Source organism: Saccopteryx leptura, chromosome 12 (genome assembly GCF_036850995.1).
Source record: "Saccopteryx leptura isolate mSacLep1 chromosome 12, mSacLep1_pri_phased_curated, whole genome shotgun sequence".
In the NCBI taxonomy this organism is placed as follows: Eukaryota; Metazoa; Chordata; class Mammalia; order Chiroptera; family Emballonuridae; genus Saccopteryx; species Saccopteryx leptura.
Window position 1 is genome coordinate 7,638,137 of NC_089514.1, and position 20,243 is coordinate 7,658,379.

At 49.9% G+C, this 20,243-nt stretch overlaps 1 protein-coding gene across 4 annotated transcripts in view; it reads left to right on the forward strand.

Annotated features, from left to right (window-relative positions):
• The window catches only part of MATCAP2 (microtubule associated tyrosine carboxypeptidase 2), a 30,148-nt gene extending 14,241 nt beyond the window's left edge, over positions 1–15,907 (forward strand). For all 4 annotated transcript variants that reach the window (XM_066354107.1, XM_066354108.1, XM_066354109.1 and 1 more), the window contains 5 exons: positions 7,183–7,326; positions 9,019–9,151; positions 10,071–10,376; positions 12,107–12,204; positions 13,045–15,907. In XM_066354107.1, the coding sequence (XP_066210204.1) occupies positions 7,183–7,326; positions 9,019–9,151; positions 10,071–10,376; positions 12,107–12,204; positions 13,045–13,206 (843 nt within the window). In that variant the 3' untranslated portion in view covers positions 13,207–15,907. The remainder of the gene's footprint in view (positions 1–7,182; positions 7,327–9,018; positions 9,152–10,070; positions 10,377–12,106; positions 12,205–13,044) is intronic.
• Positions 15,908–20,243: the final 4,336 nt, after the last annotated feature.

Genomic DNA, 20,243 nt, shown 5'->3' on the forward strand with positions numbered 1-20,243 from the left:
GCATCTTAACCCAGTCTGACTTGGGAGGCACAGCTTACACTTGGGTTACATGAGACCTCTGAACAGCTCAAGCTCCTAGCTGGCTTGTCCTTTAAATGCCACCGTTTGGGACATTGCTCTCAACAAATGCCAGATGTCCTATTCAAACCACTTTAATCCAATAAAGGAGACTCATCAGAACAAGGCCTCCCTCCATAAAACACGCTTAACTTCCTGTGCGGAACTTGGTGGGTTCTAACGTGATGTCATGTGCCTTCCGGCCCCAGCCCGGGCGCTGACGCAGCAGCTCAGGGCGGTGCCAGGATCAGACCCGCTGCGGAAAGGGGCAGGCGGCGGGCGCTGCCCCCCTGAGGCTCCGCCAAGCACCCCCAGCTCACAGTCCCCCAGGGTCAGGACCGGGAGCCGTCAGAGGCGGGCAGTCTGTATTGGTGTGGTGGAGAGGGGCTGTGTGACCGTGGTCCTCCTCAGTGCACAGACTGGCAGAACATGCGAGAGTCTCCAGGCACAGCTGCGTCTGCTGCAGGGAAACCGAGGCAGTGCTCAGGCTGGCCGCTCCCGGGAGGCTGTCCGTCAGTAGCAGGCGGTTCCAGGGCCCCGTGTTCCAGTCCAAGGGCGGAGCATGGCATAGCATGGGCTGCGGGCTTGACCGTGACTCCTGAACCTTGACCGCTGAACGCCGCTTAGCCTCCGCTGGCAGCTCTGGGGACCCTCAGCTCCCCAGCCTGGCATGTATTTAAACGTGACACGTATTTCCCGTGGCTGTGGCCCTCTGCAGGGAAGAGTGCAGAGGTCCTGGGTGCTGAGGACACGGGGTCTAGGGTGAGAGAGGGCCGTGCGCTGTCCGGGGCCGGGTGGTCAGAGCAGATCCTTGGTGGGGCTCCTGAGCAGCGTGCTGTCTGCCCGACTTCCCGGTGGCCGGCCGTCCCCAGGAAGCCTCGATACCAAGTCCATGTGGCCTTCGACCCAGCGAGCTGTTGAACAAGAGCAGAAGAGAGAGAGAGAAGGGTCTCCATGGTAACGGGAGCCTTTGAGCTGTTTCCAGTGTTGGCAGCAGTCGCGTGGAAATGATGTGTTGACGTGGCAGCCCGTGGACGGCTGAAGTGACTGGTTCTCAGCCCGCTGGAATCATGTCTCAGTGTAGATCCCGGCTAGCCCGAGCTAACTGGAAGCTCCAGTTGGTAGAATGATATATAACAACATTGGGAAAATAAGTCAACTTTTGTTTGGCTAAAGGTTGAATTTTTTTCTTAGTTGTTACAACTGGAGCAGAGGGGATCATTGGTGGGGAGCTTTCCTTTGGGGTATAGGGTAGAGACCCTGGTTAGCGCCCCCCTCCCCTGGCATAGGGGGTTTGGACATAGCGGGCCTGAAGCTGCCGTCCTCAGAGGGACCTGCTGCAGGATGGCCCCTCTGCCTGGCATCTGGGATTGACTGGTAAACAGTTTTCTCTGCCGAAACTAAACGTTCCCACGTAGGAGCGGCTTGCTTTGGCTGAACTGCTCAAGCAGGATGTCTTGTGTTGAACACCTTTCCTGTCGGAGGCTGGCATTTTAGAATGTGCTGGGCGTGGGGGTGCTCTGGAAGAAGGCGTGTGTGCGTAAAGCGTTGTCTACACCGAGGAAGACCCTGCATGCGGAATCTGGGACCGCTTTCCTCGGTGTGGACAGTGCGCATGCGCACGCCTTCTTCCAGCTCAGCTGCTGGGCAGCGGACTGCGCCCGTGGGACCCCGCGGAAGGAGGCGGGTGGACACTTGCCGTTCCCTCCAGACTTGACTGGACATGAGAACTGGGAGTGGTGGGTTTAAGTTGATCTCGTAAAGCCGTCTACATTGATTTTAGAGAGAGAAAAACTACTGTCCAAAGAGAACATCCCTGCGGGCCACATTTACTGTCAGTTTGAGATTCCTGGTCTGCTAAAGGCCTGGCTTCCCAAAGGGTCGCTGAGTTGCACAATCCCAGTGGGTGTCGTTGACAAACTGAACCTGGGTCCTTCATTGACACAATAGGGTTCATATTTACCATGAATACCGTAACATGGGGTTCTCCTTGGCCATCATACTACTTCTCTAACACTTTTTAGTGGTATATTTGTATGGAAGGTCAAGGAAATTAAGCACGTGCTGAGTTAGTAGTAGGAAGTTAGCACTGAGGTAGCTGGGAAGCCTGACCAGAAAGCACGCTTGTTTCCCACATGTTTGTGTTTATCACGGAATTGTTGACACTATATTTTTTCAGGGCCCTTGCTGCGCTGTTAGTTCATTAAAATAGTTTTGAAATTTAGGGACAGAGTCCCATGAACCATCAGCATGTGACACGTTACAACCAGCACTGATAGAGCACTTAGTATTTGCCCTTTACTTTGTGCGGAGAACTTACACCTGACCGTAGTCCCTCACACAAGATGTGGGACTCGTAATGCAGCCATTGAGAAAATGATCCAGAGGAGTGAGGCGAGTCCTCGGGGTCTGTCCCCACACCGCTGCCTTGCACATGCGTGTGGCAGCACACGGCTCTCACTTTCCGTGATGGAACTATAAATACACTGCTCACAAAAGGGATATTTCAGAATGAATATGTAGCGATAAAATATCCCCTGAGTTTTTTTATTGCCCACAGTAATGAAAGGAAACATTTGTATGGGTTAGCTCAAATGGAAGGACCGTTCCCTGCCCCTCCTTGGGACAGCTGTGGGCACCCCAGTGCCCTGCTCCCCTGCGGTGACAAGGCCCCATCAGCCAGCAGGCCTGCACTGGCATCGGTACCATAGTGAGCGCCGGAACAGAAGTAAAAGCAGGAAGAGAAAAGCCAACAGCAGCATGAGAAGGGGGCTGTAGAAGGAAGTGGTGTCTAAAATCAGACATCTCAGTAGAAACAGACTACTGAATTGATTTATAAAGGAGAAAGCTTTTTGAACCTTTGACTTGGTTCCAGGCATCTGGCACTGTAACCTGTGGGGGAAAGAAGCAGTTAGGAGAGAGGAGGGTTGAGTGTTGAGGACTGACAGTGTGGGCGAAGACGGATGTCACAGACCCGCGGGTACTAGAAGTGTGCGGGCATGGTGCAGAATAAAGTGATGTCTCAAGAACACAATAAAATATTTATATAAAATATAAAATGTGATCATTTTATGGAGCATAAATGCTCTAATAACAGTAACACTTGAAAGGTCACATATTCTTGATTTCTTATAGAAAGATATGTCCATGCACAAAACCATGTAGCTGTGGTGGGAGTTGAGAAAGAAAATTGCAAGAAACAGCTCATTTTTTAAAAAGGTGTTTGACGGCTTAGAAAAGCCATTTCCATCATAACCATGTTATTTAAGAGTTAGGATATTACTTGATATATATATATATGTATCTTCTACATCCTTGTAACTGACATGAAACTGTTCTGCTTGTGTAATTATAGTGTCCTAAAATTTCTTTATTACCTAAAGTTAACGGAAGTTAATGGCTCCACACTACCCGGGTAGCTCTGCCGAGTGACTGAAATCTCGGGCGTTGCAGACAGAAGGGAAGGACTGTGATTCGGATGGCAGCCCCTCTCCCGCACGGAGGCAGTGTGGCAGCGTCCTGTGGCGGGGGGTTGCATTTTGATTTATGGAGCTCAGGTGTCCAAAGCTCGTGCCTCCATGGACCAGCTTCATTGTTAGAAAATAAATTCCGGTTTTTGTTTACCAAGTTAGCAAACCATACGGTGAGGTTATGTGGAGAGTCAGATGCCTGTGAGGATCTGAGCAGGGGTCATACACGATTACAGAGAGCCGGCTAGGCACCAGCAGACCGGAAACCAGACTGCGGCTAATCTGAGCGACCACGTGCATCTGGTGTTAGCCTGTCTTCCTGATTTTCAAGAGAAGACTAGACACCTGAGTTTTACATGAAGACTTGAAGTCTGTAAGTGTTGACAGCTAACTCCGTTACACAAACAGAAGCGGTCCAGACAGTGAGAGCCTGTCAGTGGCCGCCCGCACCCCACGCGGCGTCCCTCATCACTGACTCACCAGGTGTGTCAGGCGTAAGCTGTGCTCTGGCGAGGCCACTGATCAGCATCACATTATGGCTTTGAAATATGGTCCTTGGGAAACAATGTTTTGCTTTTAAAGTTTATAACCTAAGTGAACTAGGTAATCTACTATTGTATTAAAACACATACATAATACATAAGATTATGTATTCCAAAGCAAGATACATGTTCATTTTTTGTTTTGATAGAAACAATTTAATTGGAAACCATATGCCTTCACTGATAGCAGGATGTCTTAACGTAAAATTTCTTTACGGCTAAATTTTGATTAATGGTATTTTATCTTGGTAGACGTCACATTGTGTGAACAAGCAAGACAGGGCAAAGCAAGGCTCCTTTAAATTACACCTCTCCCTCCCTGGGGGACACAATGTTCTGTTTAGCAAATCAAAACTTGCACAGATACCCTAAAGCCCTGGTCGGCAAAGCACAGCTCACGAGCCACATGTGGCTCTTTGGCCCCTTGAGTGTGGCTCTTCCACAAAATACCACATGCAGGCGCTACCTCGATCAGGAATGTACCTACCTATATAGTTTAAGTTTAAAAAATTTGGCTCTCAAAAGAAATTTCAATCATTGTACAGTTGATATTTGGCTCTGCTGACTAATGAGTTTGCAGACCACTGCCCTAAAGGGATAAGATTTTTCAAAAGATTGTTTTTAGTTTAGTATGTTCCAAAGTCATGTTGTGTATTAGACTGGAGAAGTGGGTTCGTTTCTTAGCCTAGCTAGCAAGGGAGATTTTCTTACAGCCCGATTAGCCTAGCTAGCAAGGGAGATTTTCTTACAGCCCGATAGAAGCACGCCATCAGATTGTCTGTCCTTGGAAGAAGGGCTGACCTTGATGACTCAGTGAAAGGACACTTTGTTGATTTGCCTTTGAAAACCTGCCTGGGTGCATTCTCAGGTTCCTCTCTGACCAGGGTCTCTCCTGCAAAACAGCTCGAGTATCCTTCTGTCCTCAGAGTTGGCGAGACGGAGTCTGCAGCACTGAGCTGTTCCCAATCCCTCCCCCTCTCCCTTCCCCACCCGCCAGTGTGCCTGCCGTCCACCAGCCCCGACGTGTAGCCCAGTATTCCAAACACACCTGGCCGTGGGACCCTTTTTAAAATGATAGCTTGTCAACACTTTTCCATAGGAAACCATTTGGGAACACTGGCCTGGAGACAGGACTGAAGGCCAGTGGTCGGCAAACCGCAGCCCGCGAGCCACATGCGGCTCTTTGGCTCTTTGGCCCCTTGAGTGCGGCTCTCTGGCCAGCTGCGGAGTACCCTAATTAAGTTAATAATAACAGTGTATCTACCTATGTAATTTAAGTTTAAAAGATTTGGCTCTCAAAAGAAATTTCAATCATTGTACAGTTGATATTTGGCTCTGCTGACTAATGAGTTTGCTGACCACTGCCCCAGGCTGTTCAGTGTTGGGGGGTGGGGGGGTCTAGATGGTAGAATTTACTCTAAAGGGGAAGAATGAAGGGAGGGTTGGGATTAGATGGAGGTCAAACCAATTATCTTAAATTCTAAAATCAAAACCCAGCATTTAATTGTTTTAAAACTTAAATGCTGTACCCAGTTATACAGGAGATAGATTACAAAATACATTTCTGTCTTCCCCTCCCTACTCTCTTTTTTCTCTCTGTCTCTGTGCCTCATTTTGTCCTCACAACAAGCCTGTAAGGTAAGTAGGACAGAGATTTTTGTCTCCATTTTGCCAATGATGAAACTAACCCTGAGAAAGGTACAGTGACACACCTAAGACCTCACAGTCGGCGAAGGGGGCACGCCGCGGGAAACCAGGCCTGTGCCTCCCAGGCTTTCTGCCACCCGAGGTGTCCTGGTGCACATCCCGTTTCACCGAGTGAGGACCTGGGTGTCCTGGCGCACATCCCGTTTCACCGAGTGAGGACCTGGGTGTCCTGGCGCACATCCCGTTTCACCGAGTGAGGACCTAGGTGTCCTGGTGCATATCCCATTTCACCGAGTGAGGACCTGGGTGTCCTGGCGCACATCCCGTTTCACCGAGTGAGGACCTAGGTGTCCTGGTGCACATCCCATTTCACCGAGTGAGGACCTGGGTGTCCTGGTGCACATCCCGTTTCACCGAGTGAGGACCTGGGTGTCCTGGCGCACATCCCGTTTCACCGAGTGAGGACCTGGGTGTCCTGGTGCACATCCCGTTTCACCAAGTGAGGACCTAGGTGTCCTGGTACATATCCCGTTTCACCGAGTGAGGACCTGGGTGTCCTGGTGCATATCCCATTTCACCGAGTGAGGACCTGGGTGTCCTGGCGCACATCCCGTTTCACCGAGTGAGGACCTAGGTGTCCTGGTGCATATCCCGTTTCACCGAGTGAGGACCTGGGTGTCCTGGTGCATATGCCGTTTCACCGAGTGAGACGGCAGCTAAGGGGGGAGATAGTGTTTTCGCACATGACGGTTGAAGTGGCTCGTGACTGATGGTCAGATGTCCAGACTGCTAAACAGTCAACAAAACCAGCAAGTACACCGAAAGCAAATCTTTCAACAGAATGTGGAGATTTCTTCAGGAAGTTTATTTTATCTAAGACAATGCTGAACATTTTATAGAGAGATTTTTCATTTTCTGAGTGAGTGGTTTAAACGTTACTTGGTGCTATTTGATGACTATTCCTTTTTTAAGGACGACTTTATTAGGTAAAAGCCACACGCCTTACAGGTCACCCGTCTGAATTGCGCCATAGGGGATTTCAGGGTGGCTAGAATTCTGCAGCCATCACCACTTTCAAACTCGAGGACATTTCATCACCCCCAAAAGGAAACCCCGTCCCCATTAGAAACGACTCACCATGTCCCACCAACCTCCCGGCCCTGGGCAACACCATCGACTTCCTCTTGGTGGATTTGCCTGTCCTGGAAATTTCAGATAAATGGGATCATAGAGTGTGTGGTCCTTTGTAACAAGCTTCTTTTACTCAGCGTCACGTTTGCAAGATTCCCCCACGTCAGGGCTTGTACCAGTGCTTTCTGTGGTTGAGTGGCATTCCACGTATGTGTATGTTACATTTGATTCATACGTCACCGTCGGTCGTCGGTAGAGGTTCGGGTGGTCTGCCGGTTAGGTGTTGAATACTGGAGACTGCTCACCCCCACTTCCTCTTCCTCTTCCTCTTCCAGTCCATCAATATCATGGAGCTGACTCTGCAGAAATACGGGAGCTATGAAAAGTTCGAGCAGGCCACAGGGGGCAGCCTGCTGTCTAAAACGCGCATCTGGGGCCACGTCAGGAAGTACATGATGAAAGAAGGCTGCATGGGTGAGGTAGGAGCCCTGCGTGAGAGCGGGTCACCCGAGAGTCCGCTACGGGCCCCTTAGCCCCCACGTGCCCGTGCTTGTGGCTGTGGGTTTTGTTATCCAACCCTATTTGACTCCTGAAATTAGTCACCCATCTTTCTAAGTACTGTAAGTCCAATTTTCTGTTGCACTGAATTGCTTTATGAAGCCTGTTAACAAAGAGAGTGCCCCAGTGGCCTCGCCTATTAGAAGCCAGTCCCTGGTATTCGGGCTTGAAATACGCTCTGGCCCTGTGTGCCCCGGCCTCTGCCCCGCGCCTCCCCGTGCACCGGGGGCCTGCCTGTGAGCACAGAGGGGCGGCTCCGCCCTGTCTGCCCAGGCCTGTGCCCTCCCCGTGCACCGGGGGCCTGCCTGTGAGCACAGAGGGGCGGCTCTGCCCTGTGTGCCCAGGCCCCTGCCCTCCCCGTGCACCGGGGGCCTGCCTGTGAGCACAGAGGGGCGGCTCCGCCCTGTCTGCCCAGGCCTCTGCCCTGCGCCTCCCCGTGCACCGGGGGCCTGCCTGTGAGCACAGAGGGGCGGCTCCGCCCTGTCTGCCCAGGCCTGTGCCCTCCCCGTGCACCGGGGGCCTGCCTGTGAGCACAGAGGGGCGGCTCCGCCCTGTCTGCCCAGGCCTGTGCCCTGCGCCTCCCCGTGCACCGGGGGCCTGCCTGTGAGCACAGAGGGGCGGCTCCGCCCTGTCTGCCCAGGCCTCTGCCCTGCGCCTCCCGGTGCACCGGGGGCCTGCCTGTGAGCACAGAGGGGCGGCTCCGCCCTGTCTGCCCAGGCCTGTGCCCTGCGCCTCCCCGTGCACCGGGGGCCTGCCTGTGAGCACAGAGGGGCGGCTCCGCCCTGTCTGCCCAGGCCTCTGCCCTGCGCCTCCCGGTGCACCGGGGGCCTGCCTGTGAGCACAGAGGGGCGGCTCCGCCCTGTCTGCCCAGGCCTGTGCCCTCCCCGTGCACCGGGGGCCTGTCTGTGAGCACAGAGGGGCGGCTCCGCCCTGTCTGCCCAGGCCTCTGCCCTGCGCCTCCCGGTGCACCGGGGGCCTGCCTGTGAGCACAGAGGGGCGGCTCCGCCCTGTCTGCCCAGGCCTGTGCCCTCCCCGTGCACCGGGGGCCTGTCTGTGAGCACAGAGGGGCGGCTCCGCCCTGTCTGCCCAGGCCTGTGCCCTGCACCTCCCCGTGCACCGGGGGCCTGTCTGTGAGCACAGAGGGGCGGCTCTGCCCTGTCTGCCCAGGCCTGTGCCCTCCCCGTGCACCGGGGGCCTGCCTGTGAGCACAGAGGGGCGGCTCTGCCCTGTGTGCCCAGGCCTCTGCCCTGCACCTCCCCGTGCACCGGGGGCCTGTCTGTGAGCACAGAGGGGCGGCTCTGCCCTGTCTGCCCAGGCCTGTGCCCTCCCCGTGCACCGGGGGCCTGCCTGTGAGCACAGAGGGGCGGCTCGGTCTGGACTGCTCAGCACAGCCTCGCGTGCTGCTTCCAGTCCAGCGGAGGCCCCGGCGGGCCTGGAGGCTCACAGCTGGAAGGGTCATAGCCGCTGACCCTGCAGCTCCTCTCCTTGGTTTCTGGGAGAGTCGGGGTCGTGGAAACAAAAGGAAAAGTGTTCATATGGGGGACCGTTGTTTTTAACCCCTCCTTACATTCTGTTTGTATATACATGTGAGTATGTTTCCTGGTGCCGCCTAGATTGTGGTCCATCTCACCGAGGACCTGCTCTCCCGGGCGTCCATGACGGTTGTGAATGGCTGCCCCACGCTGACCATCAACGTCTCCACCGCGCGTGAGCACTGGCTGGAGGGCATGCTGAGGCACGAGATAGGTAGGGCAGCCTCTCCACTGCCCGTCCCGGACTCCAGGGGTCAGCCTCGCGGAACTGCTCGTGCATGTGGGGCTTCTTCGGAGTGTTTGGCCAGAAGTCATGGAGTAGTTAGGTTTCACTTGAACTACAGCAACAATGATTCATGTCTCGTTGCAGGCGGGATTTTTAGGGTACTGTGCAGCCCATTGAGCTTAAAAGGTCATTTAACCCCAAGGACTTCAGTTCCTGGACCTTAAACTGAAGGAACTGAATTACATGAGCTCTGAGATTCTTTTTAAATATCAAGTCTATGGTTCTTCCCTTTAAAAAAAGAAACTGTGGCCCTGGCTGGTTGGCTCAGAGGTAGAGCGTCGGCCTGGCGTATGGGAGTCCTGGGTTCAATTCCCAGTCAGGGCACACAGGAGAAGCGCCCATCTGCTTCTTCACCCCTCCCCCTCTCCTTCCTCTCTGTCTCTCTCTTCCCATCCTGCAGCCAAGGCTCCATTGGAGCAAAGTTGGCCCAGGTGCTGAGGATGGCTCCATGGCCTCTGCCTCAGACACTAGAATGGCTCCGGCCACAATAGAGCAACGCCCCAGATGGGCAGAGCATCGCCCCCTGGTGGGCTTGCGGGCAGGGAGGGGGGGTTTGATCCTGGTCCGGCACAAGCAGAGTCTGTCTGCCTCCCTGCTTCTAACTTCGGAAAAATACACACACAAAAAAAGGAAACCGCTACAAGAGTTAGACCTCTTCCAAAGAGACGTGAGAGTCTTCGGAAGGCAGCGTGCCCCTCCAGACCAAGGCCTGCGGTCAGCTCCTGCTCTCCTTCGTGCTGACTTGTAGGGACACACAGCTGGGGTTTAGAGCTGCTGACGGCGTCTCTTTGGTAGAGCACTGGAGTGAGGAGGCACTTCTCGAGCTCACGTGCCCCTTCCTCCACAGGCACACACTATTTCCGAGGCATCAACAACCTCCAGCAGCCGTGGAGCAGTTGGACGGGCCGTAGGAAACACGAGCTGAAGCCCAACAACCCCACGGAGGAAGGACTGGCCAGCATCCACAGTGTCCTGTTTAGAAAAGACCCCTTTCTGTGGAGGGCCGCCCTCCTCTACTACACGGTCCACCAGGCCAGCCACATGTCCTTCTGCGAACTCTTCAGAGACATCGGAAGGTTTGTCAAGGACCCCAACACCCGGTGGGACTACTGCGTGCGCGCCAAGAGGGGCTGGACGGACACCGCCCAGCCAGGTGCGTGTCTGACTGAAGGTTTGCGGACTTTTGGGGGTTTATTGATTTCGTCTACCTCCTCATTCACCAAGCAGAGCATCCACTCAGCTATGAAAAAGCAAACCTTTGTTACCGACAGACTGGACGTAACTATAGAGGAACACTCGTACACCTTCCTCTGGAGTCCCCAGTTGTTGGCATTTTGCCACTTTTGTTTCTCTCTCTGACTCTAAAAACAACTTATTGACGTATTATTCACGTGGCATACAGTTCACCCGTTTAAAATGGGCAGGTCGTGGTTTTAGAATACTGACCGAGGCGTGCAGCCGTCACTCACATCGAATTCCAGAAGTTTCCGTCACCCCAGAAGAGCCTTGTGCCTCGGAGTCATCCTTGCCCCCCCTCCCCCTCCCCCTCCCCCTTCCCCTCCCCCTCCTCTCCTCCTCCCCCTCCCCTCCTCCTCCCCCTCCTCCCCCCTCCCCCTGCCCCCCTCCCCTCCCCCTCCTCCCCCTCCTCCTCCTCCCCTCCCCCTCCCCTCCCCCTCCCCTCCCCCTCCCCTCCCCCCTCCCCCACTCCCTCCTCCTCCCCCTCCTCCCCTCCCCCTCCCCCCTCCTCCTCCTCCCCCTCCCCTCCCCCTCCTCCCCCCCCCCCCCCCAGCTCCCAGTGGCCCATAATCTACGTTTATAGGTTTGCCAGTTTGGGACATTTCATGCAAATGGCCTCAGATACCATGTCATTCTTGGTGACTGGCTTCTTCCACTTAGCATAATATTTTAAAGGTTCACCCATATTTAGCATGGATGAGTATTTCAGTACTCTTTATAGCTGAATAATATTTGATTACGTGGAGTTGACAATTTTATTTATCCAGTCACCAGTTAATGTTTCCATTTTTTGGCTGTGATGAATAATGCTTGTTTTTCACAATCCTCGTGCTATTAGCATAGCTAACAAAATTTAAAATTTCATAATATAGGACTCTCCATATGGTATGATTTTAGTCCGTTTAATGCAGCAAATTTTTTTTTAATCTGCACAAGTTACGTCATGGTAGGAGAAAAGGTTTCTTAATGAATGGAACACCTTTTTAAGAAGTCTCAATCTCACAAGCTGTTTCTACTCATTGTGTCTCCGCCCAGTTTTTTCATGTACTTATAAAGCCCCCTGCGCTCCCCAGTCCTCGTGCTTGTCTTCCTAGGGAGAAGTGTGTCAGAATCACCTGTGGTGGTTTTTCGTGGGGTAAAGGGTGGTAGTTTTGGGTTTTTTTTAACTGGCCATTTCTGAAACCCTGTGTCCCCACATTGCCCGCCTCGAGACCTACTGCTCTGCAGGTCCCCCCCCAGACCCCCGACCCTCCCACCCAGATGCCTTCATTGCATCGTGGGAGTTAAGGGTACAGTCAGATGGTGGGTGTGGGTGAGGGTGGGATCATTCTTTGTAGGGGTCGTATAGTTTAAGTTACCGTGTTTCCTTATAATTAGGAAAAATGCTATTTTAATTACGGGGAGTGGGGGCCTGGGGGGAGGGGATCCTTAAAAGGACCCTCCTGGTCTCCATATTATCCTGAGCCTTCCAAAGACCGTACGTTTTATGTTATGAAGATACAGTAATTAAATGAAAATAAACATGGCAAATTAGAAAAAAAAAATTCATACAGGACTGATTCCTAGAGCAAAGGGACTGGGTTAGCATCTAACTCCTTGGTAATTTTTTCAAACCTCAAATGGTAAAGACGGCTGCGGTTCTTGCAGGGTGTTTCAGCAAAGACCAGGTGTACCTGGACGGCATCCTGCGGCTCCTCCGGCACCGGGAGACCATCGACTTCCCCCTGCTGACTGCCCTGGGCAAGGTGAGGGGCCCGCGGGCGTCCCCTCCGGCCAGCTGCAGACCGCCTCGCCCTGTCCCGGGAATGAGCTTCCTTTTCTGGTAACGGGAGGGAAGCGTTGGTTCTGCCACAGAGTTCTTTGTGGACAGGAAGAGGTGAAGGGAACGGGAAATTTGGGAGTGCATTACCTGGCTTTATTTCTGTTTCTATCTACATCTCTTTGAAAGGGTTGTAAAGTACTCTGTAGACACAGCGCCCACCCCTTACTGCGTCAGCATCAGTCTGCCGTGCTAACGTGACCAGGGGATTGTTTTCCTTCAGGAAACACTTACTTTATTTTGTAATTAAACTTATTGGGGTAACAGTGGTTAATAACATTATATAAATTTCAGGTGGACAATACAAAACAAATCATGATATTTCTCAAATAAATAGGAAATAGAAACCCAGTACATAATTGGGCTGTTTTTCTAATTTATTGATACAGCTATTTATAGTTGAGCTATTTTCTTGATTCTTTTGTTTGATTCAATCAGGTGATTTGGTTAGGTTTAGCATCCCTGACACCTATATTAAGCTTAGTTGTGTAATTTTTAGACAACCTGACTAGGTCCAAGAAATCAAATATTGACTTTTGATCTTTTTTTAAAAAATACGGTCACAGTATGAGGGTGCAGAGAAGGACATTCTTTCTTAACACCAACAGGACAAAGAAGCCGCTGGTTCTTGTTAGTTTGCAGGCATTAGAGTAATTTGAAGAGCGGTCCGCATGGTTCAAGTTTCACTTACTGCCCAGGGAAGAGATTGCTCTTCAGAGTGTCACCGGTGTCGGCATCTGACACTGACCCAGCTCCCTGCCCTCAGGTCTCCTACGAAGACGTGGACCGTCTGAAGGGACTGGCGGTCACTGAGAACACGAGGGTCCCCCACTTCCTGCAGGACCAGGCCCGCTACATGGAGCACTTGGAGAGGATCATGGAGGTGAACGAGCTGACGGACAGGGAGCTGAGCGACCTCATCAGTTAGCACCCCCGCACCTGGGCTGCGCCTGGCGCACGGGCGCGCTGCCTTCGGCGTCTCAGCACCAGCGGCTTGAACGAGGAAGAAGGACTGTTTACATGCGTTTTCTGGAGACTGATCGGCAGTCTTCAGCTGAATTTTTAGGTCTAACTACAAACCTTAAACTGTGTCCAAAACTGTTTCTATATAGGCTACAAGGGAAAGTTTCCTATTTTCGTCTGACTCTCAACTGAGTCAGATAAAAATACTGCTGATTTTTTTTAAATTGATTTTTTAGAGAGAGTGGAAGGGAGAAAGAGAAACATCGAGTTGTTGCTCCACATATGCATTCATTGGTAGATTTTCGTATGTGCCCTGACCAGGGATTGAACCCACAACTGTTCTATCGGGATGGCGCTAACAACAGAGCTACCCAGCCAGGGCACTGATGAGCGTTTCTGAAGATTCCTGGTCAGATTGAGCAATAAACTTCTGCCTGAATAATCTGGTCTCAAAGGTTCTGCCTGAGCCTCGAGAACAGCTTCAGGTAGAGATTGAAGCCCAGTGCTGAGCACGGTGATTACTCTCCTCTGAAAAATTAGTTCTGTTACGCTCCCCAAAACCAGCAATGTCTAAGATTTCTTATTTCTGTTGTATGTTAAGTAATGTGGGGGGAGGGGCAATTTGAACGATTTTCATTAGTTCTTTATTTTACACATTATTTTTACCTTACCAGTTTATAGGAACTAAACTAGAGAATTACCTCCTTTTGTTCAGTTATTTCGTAACTAAAGTCTGTTTTTATTTGCTGAAACATTGTACTCCTTCAAAATTTTAACCAAATTTTAGGGTTTTCCCACTCTGTTCCCTTATATAAATACTAAGTCCAGGTTCGGAAAAGGTTCATCTGCATAAATTAAAATAGTTGGGGAAGCCACTCATCTTTTCATTAAATGAGGCGACAAATGGGACCCCTACACTGTTCCCCTTCCGTGGAAGCTAGATGTGGAGTGGGTGGCTCTACAGTGAGCTGCCCGTGCTCTGACAGATGGGCTTTCGGGGCATTGCCGTTTGATGAACCGGCCTGGTGATAATTGGCTCAGTGTAGTTTATCAAAATCCTTGACTTCATCAACCCAATAATGACATGCAATAGTTTAAATTTCAAAAATGAGAGTTCTGATTTGCTATGTTTCTCCTCCTGAATGCTTACCCACCTGGCTTTATCAATTTTGATACATACTTGCATATATATACTTGAGATCAAATGGTTCTTTCAACAATTTATTTTAATGATCAGAAAGAATACTGCTGTAGACAGACACCCCATTCAAAATGGCTACTGTAACAAATAGAATTGAAGAATAAAGATGTACCCCCCCCCCACCAAAAAAAAAAAGACACAAAATTGCTACTGTAATTTCTACCCAGAGCTACCTGAAAGTTCATCTGGACCTCAGTCAGGCTTAAATATGGTGCTAAGGATAGATGTAATCTTTAAAGCCAGGCTCGCACGTGTGCCAGGAAATGGTTCTGGGAGATCTTTGCAAGCGTGTTCTGACTTTTCTCATCGTCGTATCTTGGGGGGCTTGCCTTAAGGGAGAAGGCTGCGGCACACAGGAAACGCCTGGCAGTGCATGGCGAGAGTCCCGCGCCCACCTGGGGTCCAGACTGGTGTCACGCTGTCTGCCATGGACTGGCACGGACCAGACGCGGGAAAACCCCCTGACCCTCAAGCATTATTTTCTTGTATCGGACTCATTCCATTTCAGCTCTGTGTAGTGTTTTCTGACTTCCTCTTCAAACTTTTCAAAGATGATTGTGAAAACTGTGTCTTATTAACTGTAGTTGAGACACAGAAATGGCAATATTTATGTGTTGTGAGTTAAGTTTAAATGCTTGTAAATTCAGCGTTTGTGGGCAGTAACCCTGCTAATCTTGCATTGTGGTTCAATCGAAGGCAACCCGCAGCCACCATACTTCCCTGTTGGTAGGATTGTCTGCAGTGACGCCAGTCCCGAGTTTGAGAATGGACAGGTATTCTCTCTCTTTATCTGAACTGGGAAAGGAAAAACCTTCTGCCTTACTGCTTCAGTGTAGAAACAAAAAACGTGAGCACTATCCAGGCCAAAAAAAAAAAAAGACTTTAAATCACATTGATTGTCTTAGACATTTTAAAAGTTAGCGATGAACCAAAAATTGTTTCAGATTAGCAGAAAGGCTAAGCTTTCAAGTTGGGATTGAAAATTTAAGATTTCTTCTCTTTCCTGAAACAGCATTATAATGTCAGTTTTATTCCCTAAATAAAAGTTTTAATAAATAGAAAATTATAGCAGTAATTAGGGAAATAATTGAAGATCACATTAATTTCAATTATAAATTACTTGCTCTAGACTGTTGACGATTAGGATTTCATCAGTTTTGTCTACTGAAATTCTGACTAATACAAATAGTTGTGTCAAATACAAATTCTGATGAACTGGTTTTCACACAAGACAGGATTCAAAGTGAAATTGTTTGCAAACAAAATTCCACAGTCTTCATTTCTCTATATTTTCATCTTTGTAAAACTTTAAAATTTGTATGGTCAGTTTTGTAAACCTTTGGGTATTTTGTGTCTAGATACAGTAGAAATAAATAGCACTGAGATTCTTAAATGAAGTATGTGAATATATGTGCATGCAAACTTCTGTTCTTTGAAAATGTAATTATATTTTTATTGTGCTCTTTCTGAGTCTCTGTGTGATAATTATTGAAAGAACTGTCGATTGTGTAGAGAAAGATTACATTTGCCACACTCCACCTTTCCCTACATGGTTCAGCTGGTACTCTTGTGGGTGGAGAGAGAAGGGAAAAGACACAAATAAATAGAAAGGTAGCCCATGTTCATGGATCAGAAGCATTATTATGTTAAAATGTCCATACTATGCAAAGTCATCTACAAATTCAATGCAATCCCTATCAAAAATTTTCAGTGGCATGTTTTAAAGAAATAGAAAAAAATCTAAAATTCATATAAGAAACACAAAAAAGTTCAAATAGCCAAAGAAACTGAGAGCAAATATACTAGAGGCATCATAGTGCTTGATTTCAAACTATACTGCAAAGCTATAGTACTAAAAACAGTATGGTACTGGCATCAAGACACAGACCAGTGGAACAGAATGGAGAGCCCAGAATACTCAATGGGGCAAGGATAGGTTCTTCAATAAATGGCAGTGGGAAAAGTGGATATTCACATGCAGAGAAATAAAACTAGACACCTAACTTACACCACAAAATGTAGCAGGTTAAAGACTTAAACATAAGATGTGAAACCATAAAACTCCTAGAGGTTTTTGGGGTAAATTTTCTTGACATTCATCTTGGAAACAATTTTTGTATAGAACACCAAAAGCACAAGCAACCTAAACCATAAGTGTAACTACATCAAACTAAAAAGATTCTGCACAGCAAAAGAAAAAAAAAAAAAGGCAACCTATAAAAATGGTAGAAAATATTTGCAATCAAATATCTGATAAAAAGTTAATATCCAAAATATGTAAGGAACTCCTAAAACTCAATAGCACAAAAAACTATCTGATTTTAAAATGAGCAGAAGAACTGAATAGATATTTTCCCAAAGAAGACATATAAACTGCCAACATGTACATAAAAAGATGCTCGACAACACTGGTCACATTAGTGGAAATTAAAACCACGAGACATCGCTGCTTAGAATGGCTGTGATAAAAAAGATGAGAGATACATGTTGGTGAGGATGTGGAGGAAAGGTAACCCTTGTGCACTGTTGGTGGGAATGTCAATAGGTACAGTAAGTATGGGGGAAAATATGGAACAACCCCCCCAAAAAATTTAAAAATAGAACTAGCATATAATCCCACAATTCCACTTCTAGGCATATATTCAAAGGAAACGAAAATGGTATCAAATAGATATTTGCATTCCCATGGCCATAGCAGCCTTACTCATAACAGCCAAGACATGGAAACAACGTAGGTCTCCATCCACAGATGAATAGATAAAAGGAGATGTTCAAATCTCCAGTTCTTAAAGATCTAAGGTACAGCATGGTGAGTATAGCCAACAATACTGTATTATAAACTAGAAAATTACTAAGAGAGTGTATTTCAAATACTCCCCCCCACAATAAAGAAATAGTAATTGTGATGTGATGAGGTATTAGCTACTATTATAGTGGTAATTATTTTATAATACATAAGTATCAAATCATCACAGTGCACACCTTAAGCTTAAACAATGTTATATGTGAGTTATAACCTAGTAAACCTGGGGAAAAACAATACAACCAACTTCACTAATTGTGTGCATGTGTGTGTGTGTTCTTCCAGAGACATTTCATGCATATACAATCAAATATAAAAGTACACTGCTTTATTTTTAGCACAAATGGCAGATTACCACACACTAGTCTGTATTTTGATTTTTATATTTAATGTATCTGAGATTATTCTGAGATATGAGCTCTTTAAATAAAGTTATGGGAGTTCTTTAAAAAAAAACAAACAGGTGGAATTTCAGTGTGTGATCATTTCAAGAGATTGTGAAGCTCTAGAGACTGTATTTTTCTTCCCAAATGGGGATGAGATAAACCTGAAAAAAATCCCAACACCGTATATGTATCAAAGTTCTTAAGAGCAGCAAATATGTAGTGACCTAAAGTGTAAATACCTCAAATTTAGATAAGCCAGGCATTTGGTTTTCTTGCCTTTTTAAAATAACTCATTATATATACTTCCTTAGTTTATGACTGTATTATCGCCAAGAGAATTAAGGAGCTCAAATCTCACAGGTAAACTGACCTTCCTGGGTTCAGAAGACAGTGAGTGACTCCTTTGTGCGTCAGAAGGTCTCTGGAAGGCGGATTATCTGAGCACCAGCAAGCGTTGAGGGAACTTCTGAGTGCAAGTCCACGACTGTCCACTAGGGGACCCACGAGCTCGTCTTTCTCTCCTGGCTCAGCTCCCTCTCAGTAGTTGAGGCCGGAGGCTCTATTATATACATACCTTACTGGTTGACCTCAGAGCTAAACTGAAACCTACACCTCTGATTTTCAGCAAGCATACCTCTTCCAGGAAAGATCTGTCCATCACCTTAACGAGCTCAAGAGAGGGCGTTCCTGAAGTCTCCTGCGTGCCTGGTCCGGAATCTGCTGTCCCTTTGGTGCATCTTAACTCTCTGACCCGTTTGTCGCAGAAGTCCTTGCGACCGGTTGAGCCGTACAGCGATATGCAATACTCTGGGTGCCGATACACAGAGTATATTACATGCCTTTCCCCCCAAGCCTGGCCCTTTTCCTGAGGTCTTAACCTAACAAATGTGAAGCGCTTGGACACCTCGGTTACCTGTGGGTGTGCTGGCGATGCAGCGCAAGAAGCCACGGCGCGCCCACAGCCAGGGGCTCTGCCGCCCGTGCCAGGTGCTCTAAGACCCGACCTCTGTTGTGTCTCAGGACCTCCTGATGTTGATCAACATCCCCCTTTACAGATAAGTCGGCACAACAGCAGTCACCCCAGACAGATGTGGCTCCAGCTCCCGGGAAGCTTTATATGGTCTAGCCATGCATGCACCCCAGGGTCCGCCCCAGCTGGGCAGGGCAGTCAGCCCTGGAACCCACATCCTTCTGCCACACAGCCCCGCCCCACGAGCCCACCTCAGCCCGGCTCCATGCCCCGCCCCATGCCCCGCCCCATGCCCCGCCCCTAGAGCCCACCTCTGCCCGGCTCCATGCCCCGCCCCTAGAGCCCACCTCTGCCCGGCTCCATGCCCCGCCCCATGCCCCGCCCCTAGAGCCCACCTCTGCCCGGCTCCATGCCCCGCCCCATGCCCCGCCCCTAGAGCCCACCTCTGCCCGGCTCCATGCCCCGCCCCATGCCCCGCCCCATGCCCCGCCCCACGAGCCCACCTCTGCACGGCTCCATGCCCCGCCCCGTGCCCCGCCCCGTCCCAGGCGGGTAGCCCCGCCTCCACCAGCTCTGTGACCGCAGCAGCAGAGGGAGCACGCAGCAATAGTAACGTTACAACCCCTCCACCTGCACTGTGACCGCAGCAGCAGAGGGAGCATGCAGCAATAGTAACGTTACAACCCCACCACCTGCACTGTGACCGCAGCAGCAGAGGGAGCACGCAGCAGCAATAATGTTACAACCCCACCACCTGCACTGTGACCGCAGCAGCAGAGGGAGCACGCAGCAGTAGTAACGTTACAACCCCACCACCAGCTCTGTGACCGCAGCAGCGGAGGGAGCACGCAGCAGTAGTAACGTTACAACCCCTCCACCTGCACTGTGACCGCAGCAGCAGAGGGAGCACGCAGCAAAGTTACAACCCCTCCACCTGCACTGTGACCGCAGCAGCGGAGGGAGCATGCAGCAAAGTTACAACCCCACCACCTGCACTTTTCTTGCCAGGCCCCCCTATGCGCTGCTGTGCAGCCTCTTCCTCCAGCTGCCAGGGCTCCCCAGAGCCGACGGAACAGCCTCCCTTTTCCTTGGTCTGTTGCCTTTTAAGATGTGGCCTTTGGCTCTAATTAGTCTCTCTCTTGTAACACATTATAAGCTTTGGCCACTAGACTCAACACTTCCCTCCCTCCACGCCCTTGCCCTCATGCCCACCCCCACCCCATGGACAGTGCCATCTCCCCTCAGCCACTGGGCCTCCTAGTCCTGCCTGTTCAAGTCCCAGCTCGAGAGGCACCTCCCCCACGATGACGCCTCAGATTTGCCCCCCAGACGAAACCATCCTGCTCCTTCCTCGGATTGACACAGCACTTACTCTCTCGGCTGCACAAGTCTGTCTCTGTCGGCTCTCCGCTGTGAGCCCGCACCCTTCAGGACACTTGCAACAAGGAGTCAGAGCTGAGCTGGAATCCGCCTTCCTCACTTACCGGTGGCAAAGCCCAGGTAGCTTATTTAACTGTCAAATGGGGGCGATGGCATTGGCCTTGAATCCTTGAAGAAGGTCCTAAGTAAGGTTAGCTGGTGTCCTACGTCAGCAGGCGTGTGGCTCCTTCTGGGCCCTTCCTTCCTCTGCTCGCACCAGGGT